The sequence below is a fragment of the Primulina tabacum genome, chromosome 17, assembly GCF_025594145.1.
Source record: "Primulina tabacum isolate GXHZ01 chromosome 17, ASM2559414v2, whole genome shotgun sequence".
Taxonomy (NCBI): Eukaryota; Viridiplantae; Streptophyta; class Magnoliopsida; order Lamiales; family Gesneriaceae; genus Primulina; species Primulina tabacum.
The window spans coordinates 9,788,647-9,800,976 of NC_134566.1; the positions used below are offsets into that span (position 1 = coordinate 9,788,647).

At 34.4% G+C, this 12,330-nt stretch overlaps 1 protein-coding gene across 1 annotated transcript; it reads right to left on the bottom strand.

Annotated features, from left to right (window-relative positions):
* Positions 1–5,079: 5,079 nt before the first annotated feature.
* LOC142530358 (putative pentatricopeptide repeat-containing protein At5g37570) lies at positions 5,080–11,369 on the bottom strand. The gene is given in 3 exon segments (XM_075636163.1): positions 5,080–7,916; positions 8,608–9,859; positions 9,861–11,369. Coding segments are annotated over 2 exon segments (1,659 nt in total). The 5' UTR covers positions 11,031–11,369; the 3' UTR covers positions 5,080–7,916; positions 8,608–9,370.
* Positions 11,370–12,330: the final 961 nt, after the last annotated feature.

Consider the following 12,330-nt stretch of genomic DNA (forward strand, 5'->3'; position numbering starts at 1 on the left):
AAGGAAAAGGTTGAATTAGAGAACTGTTTAATGATAGGTAGATTGGATGTTCCATTTTCAGGATGTTTGTTTAATCTGTAAATCAAAATATGAAATTTCTACACCTTTAGTTAAGTTTCCACGAATTTAAGGTCTTTTAGTTGCGCCATATATACGTCTTCATCAATGTTTTCTTTAAACAAAACTATCCTTATCATCTTACTTGAAATCGTAACTTATCAACATTTACATTTAGCAAATGTGAAGAGATTTGTGGTCCTCAGGTTGAAGAGTTCTCTTACTGGTAACATATATTTTAGGGAAGTGGTATGTTTTTCTTTCGACTTCTTCTCAGGATAACCTATCTTTGAGTAATTATATTGTTTCAAGCGTTTTAAACTCAGGTTCTGCTAATGGAATCTGCAGTATCATATTAGATGGCAGCATCTCTAGCATAATGTCTATTGAGGTGGTCCCTTGATTTATTCGCGGAATGAACTCTATCAGATTAATGTCTTTGGTACTGATTCTATTTATTCTAGGAGATCGGTTAGTTGCACAAGGCATTATCAACCCCCTGGTATCGCTAACCGAGACTGCAAACTGCTTCCTTACATCAGTTTTTCGCAAACCAGGACTGTAAACAGCCTCACGAGCAAAAACTCTTTCTTTGATACATACTCTCCATTTAAAAGGACTGTGATTGTGCCAATGCAGCCAATAGGTGTTAGCATCACAGGCATAAAATCTCTTTTGTCAATGGTCATTTTTAATCGTTTCACACTCAGTTATATGTCAAGCGTTGGCCAATTTTATTCCCCTTCACATGCATAAATTACATAGGAAACACCAATTAACTGTTACAGAAGTTACAGCTCCAACTATTTATTTTGTCTTGATTCAAGATTCTATACATTATGAGGTTGGCTAGTCTTAACATCATGTTTTTGCTTCATGAACCACGTTCAAATTGTAGCAAATAAGTAATGCCCTCTATCCATACCTGCGGAATTGTTTCAATGACTTAAGCAGCTAGCTTCATCTGCTCCAACTATTACAGAACAATAGTTACAGCTCCAACTATTTATTTCGTCTTGATTCAAGATTCTATACATTATGAGGTTTGCTAATCTTAAGATCATGGTTTTGCTTCACGAACCACGATCAATTTGTAGCAAAGAAGTAATGCCTTCTATCCATACCTGCGGAATTGTTTGAATGACTTAAGCAGCTAACTTCATCTGCTGCAGCTTGTTGCTCCATTAGAGTCAAATTCACTTCCCCCTATTTGTTTCTTTATTTATTTTATCCATGTTGCATGGGGGAAGCTAGGCATGTGAAGAAAGAACTTGAGGGATGCAGATGGATAGTATTTGTATGCTTTGTCTGACATTGACAAGCATGTGTTACAATCTTGCAACCTTCAAGTATACTCAATTTTAAATCTTACTTCAGTTTTCTGTGCAGACTAGCATTATTTTGATAGTTCAGGTCTAAAGAAAACTGTGTTCTATGCACTTATATTAATCTCTGATATATTAGGAATGGTCATACAACGTTTCAAATTTGAAATGAATTATTTTATGGTATATTGATGTTGCACTTTGGTATATTAAATGGTCATTAAACTAGTATTCCAAGCCATTACTTTGAGTTTTGTAGGAGGCACTCTTGGCCTGGCTGAACTTGTCCTCCCCTCAGGCCAAGATCCTTGAATTTAGTTCCCGGGAGAAGCTGACACGATGTATTTAAGGTTCAGAACATCCAATTTTTGTCTAGCTTCTGTTAGTATGTGATTTGATAAGCTGCTGCTTTGTAGGTGAATTATTTGGATGTGACCTTGAAGCTTTATGCTTTCGAATTATATGCGTTTTATCTGATGATCTTTTCATTATTTTGTCTAGCTTCTATTGGTGTGAGATTTGGTTAGCTGTTTATGCGATTGTACCTCGTGATTTTTTAAAAAAACAAGAGAGAAAAAAATGACATTTAAGACAAAGAGGAATGTATTTTATGTAATACTATTGTTGGATGAACTTGAAATTCATCATAATTAACATGAAATACTACATGAACACGTGACAAATGAATTTGAACCTTATGATCTTACTTTTCTAAGCAATAAAAATAATTTCATCAATCCAGACGTAACCTAATACTTTTAAGATACCAATTTTGTTGTTTTAGTTTTAAATTATTTGCATAATTTTTTTAGGATCGATTAGTATTATGACATAATTTTATAATTAGATTTGATTTTGAAGTGATAATTTTTCCTTTGGAAGATGGACAAGTCAAAATGTGCTGTCACTATATTTACAATACAAATATATGGGGTAAAGTGCATCCAACCTCCTCGTGAAATGCTAAAGTTGTGCGAAATCTTTTATGTTGTGTAAAAAATTTATAGGAATTTTAATTTTAATTTTAAGCTCAAACAACTTTACGTATATAGTCGTGGATGCACGTACCTTCTTTGCATTTAGTACTGATTGTCACATTTTATGTACACATATTATATTTGGATCGTCCGTGAAAAATACTGCTTTTTATATAAAAAATATTGCTTATTATTGTAAATATGGATATAATTGACTCTCATCATGAATAAAAAAATCCGTGAAACTGTTTCACAAAAAATCTATTAAGATAGGTCTTAGGCTCAAATGTCACGATGTAGATTATGAGGATACCATTCATAGTATTTTGAACCCATTTCGAATATTTGAGAAAATACATCAAAAAGAATGTGTTGACTAATTGATTTGATCGAGTTAATTATGGAATAAGAGTCTTAGTTTGAACTATTTAGTTAATTCTTTGTTATGATTATATTAAATAAAAATTAGAGATGTCAGAGTATAATATATACTAGTAACCAAATACACGCGATGCATGTGTAATATAATACATGAATATTGTCGTTTTTAGAAAGAAAAAAAAAAGATTAAAGTTTCTTGCATTGCATTAGGATTAAAAAAAAAAAAGAATCAGAATAAACATGCATAATTCGAATCAAACATTATGTTTCATTAAAAGTAAACATTTGCTAGACTCAAGTGCCTTTTGAAACTAAAGATAAGATAATAATGTTGAGATTTATAATCTCATATGGAAATAAAAAATGATAGTTGATATAGTATTTAATTTGATTAAATTTAAGATAGGATGATAATTACCATTTTGATATTTTAATAATTAAAAAAATTAATAATATTATTTATTAAGCGTAATGTTGTAATTTAAATTCAATCATTTGATTGATGTAAGATAAATAATTAGTAGATGAATAAATAATATGACAAAATAAACATGATATAAGATAGATAAATTATAAATTGATTAATAATATATAACCTGAAACGATGATCGTTAATCCCTGCATTATATTCTTCATTGTAAAAAGTAATATTTACCATTATTAATTTGGAATCAAAGTTAAACATGTACGTGATTCTAGTAGACATTTTTATTCCGTTAGAATATGAAGTTAGTCAATCAGTGTTAATATTGATAAAAACTTGTGTGAGATGAGTCGTATTTTGTGAGACAGATATCTTATTTGGGTCATCAATGAAAAAGTATTACTTTTTATGCTAAGAATATTACTTTTTATTGTGTAATACTTTTTCATTGTGAATGTCGGTATGGTTGACCCGTTTCACAGATAAATATTTGTGAGACCGTCACAAGAGACCTACTCTGTGTATCAGTTAACAGAATCATCAGTAATTACCAAGGTTCTAAAAAGCGTGTAACGCCCCGAAGCACAGATGTCGAGCTCCAAGCTTTTCAAGCTTAAGCGAGATTAGCACATACTTAAGCATGAAAAACGTTTTTTATTTTTAGTTTAATTGTAATTATCTCAAACCAATAAATAGATAGAATAATATATAAATATGATAAATTTAGTCTGATGCATTAATTCTCATATTTATAAAAACATAAAAATCTCAAAATTGCAATTTTTTTATTTGTTTTTTCAACTAGACTACATTAAAATTCCTAAATATTTGTCAAATCATTATGAGACATGCTTAATCATAATTAAATTAAAAAATAAATATCTAAATTATAAACTTAATTTATTATTTTAAAATAAAAAGACATACTTTCTAAATAAAAAATAAAAATAAATAGAAACGATTAATTGTGCTTAAACGTTTTAATTACACTTAATTCGGTCAAACTACATTTTAACGGCTTTTTTCCGTTTTTCTCCGAAGCGGGACGTTTTTGTCGAGCTTTAAGCTTAAGCGGACTTTTTAGAACATTGGTAATTGCAATCAACATTATATAAGTATATTTTTGAAGAATTTGTTATCATTATTTTGTTGTTGTTATATATAAGAAAAACTTTATTAATTTTAAAAATTATTTAATATGCAAAAAAAAATTAACAAAGATTTGAGTAGATCTCTTGTAAGACGGTCTCACGAATCTTTATCTGTGCGACGGTCATGAATCTTTTTCATGAATGACCCAAATAAAAGACATGTCTCACAAAATACGATCCGTGAGACCGTGTCACACAAGTTTTTGTCCAAAGATTTTAAAAATAAGCTAAAATTTTTATAGGCAAAATCTTGTCAATTACTTAACTAAGAATTACAATTTACAAAAATGTAAAAATAATTCCACGAATTTAATTACAAATTAGTTTACTGTACCCAAATATCATTTTACTCTAATAATATTGATATAGCAATTGCCCAAATCTATATATAATTCAAGATAACAAAGTTTTATTAATTCAAAATTCTTAACTAACAAATTTTTCAATATTTAAATTCCCAATAACAAAGTTTTGTTAATTCAGAATAAATTAGTGGCACAAAGTTTATTACAATTTGTAACAATTAAACCGTACGTCTCTTTACAAACGATGATGGAATAAACATATATAAAATTTAAGTGCATTTGAAATATTACATTTTGTACCCTAAACACACGACAACCATTTTGATACACATGGAATCAGAAACTTGAGTCATTTGAAATAATTCAATCAAATCATTTTCTCATGTTTAAATCATTCAATTCAAATACAACATTATATTATATTTGTCGCAAAAAATAGAAAATAATATACACATAAACTCTCAATCCAATTCTTGAAATACATATTTCTTGATTAATTGTTCGACAGTGGTGCTCTTTTAGCAACTGGTCTTTTCCAAGTAAACAAATCAAATGGATAAGAACTTTCAACAAAGCACCACAAGAATTTGTATCTCGAATGTCAGGTAGCAAGAATGAATTCAATTACAGCGAAAAACTATGCATCATTCTTGATTCTAACATTAAACTTTTTCCGAACAATAGCCACATACATGTCCAGAATTACCTTCCCATTTAAAGTGACTCACCATCATGATTCCATTGTCGATCCGGGTACGATAATATCCGGGATCACACACTCGCATAGGGGCCCCAAGAACATACTTTTTGATGTTTTCAATATCTGGTTGGCTCCTAGTTGTTTCAGTGGTTTCTGTTACCAGGCAGCCAATGAAGATGGTATTTATTTTACTGGATATGACCCTCCAAATCACCGGCAAAAAATATATGATCGGCTGGATTTACTGTTTCATTTTATCACTACAAAAACGGAGCATCAAACAACTAAATATAAAATTGCAAGGCATTAATTTAACAAAATTTAGTCAAAAGTCTACTCAAATTTCTCAACAAATTCAACTAACATCACTCACTGCATCGTATCACAAAGATGTCACTGAAGCAAACTCCTCAACACAGCAAACAGATCAAACTCAGGTTACTACTAGCTACACTAAAACAAATTGAAGTTCACTTAGTTATCAATAGATCAATCAATTACTAGATAAAACTCAAAGATCAACATACCATCATCATCATTCCATAAGATTCCTCCATAAAATCAATATTTCTTTTCTTTTAGCAGATAAGACATGTCCTTTCAGAAGTCAAAAACAAGCATGTGTATTTATATAATAAACTCTACAAAATAATCATGCTATCATCATCATGATCGGGAATTATTCGAAGATTACATATAATTTCACCAAACACTGTTATACACACCATATGATACAATTTAGGTATCATAAGTATCCATATATACTCACCTTTGGAGTTTCCGTGTCATGACACCAATCATCAACACCTAAGCATATCATCTCGGCCATTGCTCCAACATGTGAGAAATTACAACATCATTACAGGAATCCACATCACCATCTATATTCGACATCACCTAATTTATATAATTCATTGGGTCAGAATCTCATATGTAAAATAAGCATGACCACATATTGGCACCTTTAGAATATCCAATATATTTGCAGAAAGTTAATATTCATATGATGAGAAAAAGACCTGTTTCAGTCGTTATCAAGTACCACCCATACAGTACAAAAATTTCTCATGCACCTCAGTAGCATACCATTACCCTTAATAACAGAAACAACATCATCATCATAACTGTCCACATTATCTAGACACAATGGACAAAACTAAATTCACACAACACACAATAGAACATCATGCTAGTGACAAACATATGTAGCAAGAGACGTTTTACCTTCTCTTCGTGTTTTTAACTAACATCTTGCAATTTCAAAGGTCAATGATAATACAAACATATATTGTATCAAGTCAACACAACGAACACACAATTAAAGAATTCAATAAACATATTTTCGCATAAGAAGACCATATAAATGTATAGATATGCACAATTAATATTGACCTCCAACACATAAACCGAAGATCATAACCATCCCAGACATCTAACCACTGCTCTAATACCACCTGACGTAGTACCCCGAGGTTGATCTCGCACTAACCACGCAACTAACCAATCCAAGTTGGTAGTAACTGATAATTATTTATAATTTGTGCTTTTTTTAAACAAATATTTTATATTTCGTCTGGCATATTTTTCCCGCACATAACACACACACACACACACAAACACACATACCTTGCTAGTTTTTTTAACACAAAATATAAAGAATAAACTACATTTTTAGTATCATTAATCATACTCAACACTAAGTAGCATGGCTCTACCCTTGTTTCCGTTATGCCATGATACAACCTATCTACCGCTACCAACATCTAACACGTTACCTGAAAAACAAATCCCTTAAGTGAACTAATGGCCAATATGTTCATAATCAAACATGCATAGCAATCAAACAACTGTAGATAATCACACAAAGAACCATAAGCCAATTTTAGCTTCATATCCTGACATCAGAGTAACTTCAACCATTATTTAGCTAACACGTCACATGAAGGACCATCACCCAATGAATCAACTCGTGTCCTGACATCAGAGTAATTTCAAAAATTATTTAGCCAGCACCACATGGAGCCCATTATCAACTCATATAATGACATTAGATTAACTTCAATCATTATTTAGCTAACACGTCACATGAAAGACCGTAGCCAATTACCTTAGATAAAAGTAACTTCCATCATTATTTAGTTAAAACATCCCACAAAGGATCGTAAGCCAATTATTTATGCTGTGAAACCAACAATAATACTCTCATGCCTCTATATATCATAATCAATTATAATCACAATCAATATATGCGACTAAAAATGCATCCACATCAACCACTCGTACCCAAATATATGGCCCCATGGTCAGAATCACAACAACATCATGTCGCTCCAGATGCATTATCCACTGACTGACAAATACGATCACCAACAGGATACATCATCCACCGGCTAAAAAAAATGAACCACATGGCATCAACATGATATCAAGTCAGATACATCATTCACTGGCTAATTACACTCCACTGGCTCTCTTTAGAAAACAACTCACTGGCTTTGCCAGATCAACAATCATACCATCCATTCATGTCTCTTTAGCCTCATGATTACTGCCATATACATGTCATTTGACCACAAAACTCATATATTTACCAATCCTGCAATATTTCCAATCACACGTAGTCAATTACTATTTATACAATACATTTCCTAGTGATAACACTTAATCAAAGCAACACAGTTTCCATCATTTCCAACAAAGAAAATTATGGTTAAGTTATTAGAATATAACATCATTTTAGAATGGCTCCAAAAACGTGTGAGTTTGCAAACAATGAAGGGACAACTTTACCACTAAATTTGACAATGCTATAGGCAAGCATCAATCCCTCCCGACATCGCAATTTATTATAATAATTTCAATGGCGTCTTAGCTCAAGACTGCCAAAAACCAGTACAAACTGAATAACAAATCAAGAGCTTCATTAATTCTTCAATGCATATTTGCAATTCAGGAATAGACTGATATAATTCAAGAGTCCAATTCATATAAAGTTCTAGCCCAATTTTCATTCGTTCAGTAAATAAGCTTTAATTTTATCCATAAGCTAGTACAAATTCAAAGAGAAAAATAATATATACACGTGAATCCGAAGGCCTCCACACGTTTTGACCTCATATTATTTAGATCTGGAAAATTACGTAGATCAATCATTTCGAATTTAAAAACAAAATCAAAACCCAGCAACAGCAGATAATTGGTAGGCACGTAAGACTAAATTCAAAGATGACATTGATTGCATATGTTGAGTGTTAAACTGAAAAGTCATTCAAGAGTAAAAAACAGACCTGACAAAAGGCTGCATCAAATAAAAGCAAGACCATGCAGCATTGCCAATGGAGTAGGCACACTTAGACATCCAATCAGGGTACACAAGAATCAAGTTTTAGTGAGAAATTGTGATGTTAACTGCTTCTCTTGTAATCAAACATGTGATAAAATGAATTTTCTTGCACGTGATATCCCTATTATTCCATTCAACAAGATTCTTGAAGGTAGTAGGAGGCACGATGAAAATATTCTAGATTGTTTAAACAGCAGAAAGCTCTAATTTTCTTTTGTTTTCCCCTCTGGTGCTTCCTTACATAATCTTACCAGAGAACTGATCTTGAAGAAATATTTAGCAGTATCTATACAGCTAAACTGCCAAAGCATGTTGGTTACAAGCTAGCACAGAACATTAGCAGCCGAAACTTCTCCAGCCAACTTCATTTTGCAGCTCAGGTTCAAGTTCTCAAACGAATCAAACCAATGCACAAAAATTATGGACATATAAAACCAATCATCAAGTCTTTTGCTCACATCCTCTCCGAAAATATATTTTCAGATTAATCCCGACTCAGACGAAGGCCTCTTGTCCTAGTGCTCATCAATGGGAAGTTGCTTTTGCAATTGCATGTCAAACCAATGACCTCAATTCCATAGCCAAAGGCATGCGGATTAAAATATACGTTTTGACAACAAACTGAGCAGCAACCAAGAGAGAAATAAAAAATCTCATGCTCGTTTGATTTCGATGTAATAACACTGCCAAACTCAAGAATATCAGGATCAAACTGGGGTAACTGGCTCCAAATAACTGTAACCAGGAACTTTTTGAACTCCTTTGTCTCTCATTTTGTCTCTCAAATGAAATATATCCAACCATCTATCAGCTTCTGCATACATGTGGGACAAAAGCACGTAGTTACCAGCACTCTGAGGCTCAAACTCAAAAAGTCTACGGGCTACGTCCTGACCTAAATCAATATCACAATGCAGCCTGCAAGCCCCAAGAAGAGCACCCCACGCACCAGCATGAGACTCAACCGGCATTGACCGTACGAGCTCGTAAGCAGCCTTGAGCTTTCCTGATTTTCCAAGAATGCCGACCATACACGCATAATGATCGGGAGATGGACTAATAGAATATTCTCGAATCATCAGGTCAAAGTAACGGCATCCATCATCAACAAGGCCAGCACGAGTGCAAGCTGTCAAGATAACGGTGAAGGCCACGGCATCAGGTCTTATGCCTTCATCCAACATCCTGTCGAACAGTTAGCACTGCTTGAGCACCACTACCGTGAGTGGTCAATCCCTGTATCATGGAACAAAAAGAAATCAGGTCATGTCTAGGCATCTCCTCGAACAAATAAGTTGCTCTCTCCATATTCCCACATTTTGCATTCATATCAACAAGAGCTGCAGCAACATGAGGTCTTTTAAAGTCAAAGGAACCATTGCTCATATATGATTCAATCCATTTTGCTAGCTCCAAGGACCCCAATTGGGAACAAGCAGACATTAAGCTCACCATTATAAATTCATCAGGTTTCACACCAGCGGACAAAATTTCACCAAAAACATTCATGGCCGCACCAGGCTTTCCATTCTGTACATACCCTGAGATCAAAGCAGACCATGAAACCAAATCCTTCTCAGGCAACTTATCGAACAACGCCCTTGCAGCTGCCATATCACCCGCTTTGGCATATCCATCAATTAAAGTTGTAAATGAAACCTCATCCTTGGAAGGCATCATGTCGAAAAGCTTTCTTGCACCATTTAAATCACCAAACTTCACCAACCCCTTAATCATCGAGTTCCAAGCCACCTCATTCCGCTTTGGCATTTTATCAAACACACGTCTTGCAGCTCCCAGGTTCCCAAAATTCAAATAACCTGTCATCATCGCAGTCCAAGAAACCTTGTTTTTTGTACGCATTCCATCAAACAACTTACAAGCACATTCAATCTCCCCACATTTTCCATACAAATCGATCAAGCTGGACCCAACAAACACATCGCCTTCACTTCCACACCTCAACACCACCCCGTGAACAACCCTCCCCTCCCTGAGACCCAAATTTCTAACACATCCCTTAATCAAAGAAGTAAATGTATATTCATCCGGAGCCACATTTAAAGCCCTTCTCATCCTTCTAAAGAACAAAAAACAATCATTAAGGGAAATACTCTCACACTGCGCTTTCATCATGGTGTTCCAGAGGTAAATATTTGGATCGGAAACGCAGACGAAAAGGCTGGTGGGATAAGAGAGATTAGTGGGCGTTATGCTGGTGCAGAGAGAAATGAACAAGGTGATTAAGAAATGATCTTGATCGTAACCTCTACGGATGATGTGGGAATGAACCTGGTTGAGATCTTTGATCGTCTTGCAGGCTTTCAGAAGGGGTAACACAGCTGACGATGGGTTTCCCAGGAGCATCTTACTCCCACAAAATTTCAACTTTTACACTCTGGAACAAAACCCTAAATCAACATTAAAAATTCCCATATCACAATGCTTTGTCGATCCATTGCATAACCAATCGAACAGACAGCATTACCTGGTCGAATACAAGAAATTAATACCTCCCAGTCTCCCACCAACACAATCCAACCAAAAATCCGAAAAAAAACACCAAAATAAAACTAAGTTCCAACCATCATCATTGTAATTCAATAAGGAAATAAGGTTGAGACTTGGGATTGTCAAGTTTTCAAGATTCAGCTGTTCAAACAATTTTATCTTTTAAATTTTATACAAATCTTTTAAAAAAAATTTACTCCCAAGCTCCAATATATATAGGTTTGTCAAAAAATTTCAAACATAATTAATTGAAAAAACAAAATATACAAATAAAGTTTTTATTTTATCCTTATTCAATGGGTTGGAGTAACTAATTAATCACAGAAATACAAATTAAATAACTAAATTAATTACAAGATGATATCCCATGGGCCACCTAGGCTCGGATTACATCTTGGAGGCCCAGACCACATTTGGGTGGGAATTCCATCAGGATCCATGTATTTTCCTATAAATACCAGGTTTGAATGTTCATCAGGACCCTAAATTTCCCGTGAGTATCACTTGGCACCGTCTCTGGGAACATTTGAGTTAAGACGTAGAGATGGTAGAGAAGAGAGAGAGTAGAAGAGGAACCTCAGCATCATTGCATCCTCAGAGGGGACCCGAACAGTCTCATGCTGAGGCGAGACGGGAACAACCTCGTCAAGATACCAGAACCGAACAACTTCTTCAAGAGACCAGGGCCGAGCAACCCCGTCCCAATGAGAATATGGGGAACTTGACCCTGGAGCAGCTGGGCCAATTCATCACTCGGACAGTGGATGAAACCATGAAAAAGAACCAAGAATCTATGTTCGCTGAGGAGCATGCCACTCGTCAGGAGCGAGAAGAAAATGTTGAGGGACAGCAGAGCAGGATTGAAGAGACACAGCCCCTCCCGAGCAAAGGGAATGCGAAGATGGGAGAGATGTGGAAGGAAATACGGATGCTGAGGCAGCAAGTGGGAAGCCGAGCACCGACCCCCAAGAGATGAAGTCTTTTTTCACTGGCCATTTTGGAAGAAGGGCATCCTCCAAATTTCCGGCAGCCAAATGTTGGAGAATACGATGGACATACCGACCCAGAAGAGCATTTGGAGAAATTTGAGAACGTGGCTATGTTGCATCAGTATACAGATGGAGTGAAATGTCGGGTGTTTTTGGGCACGTTGGTG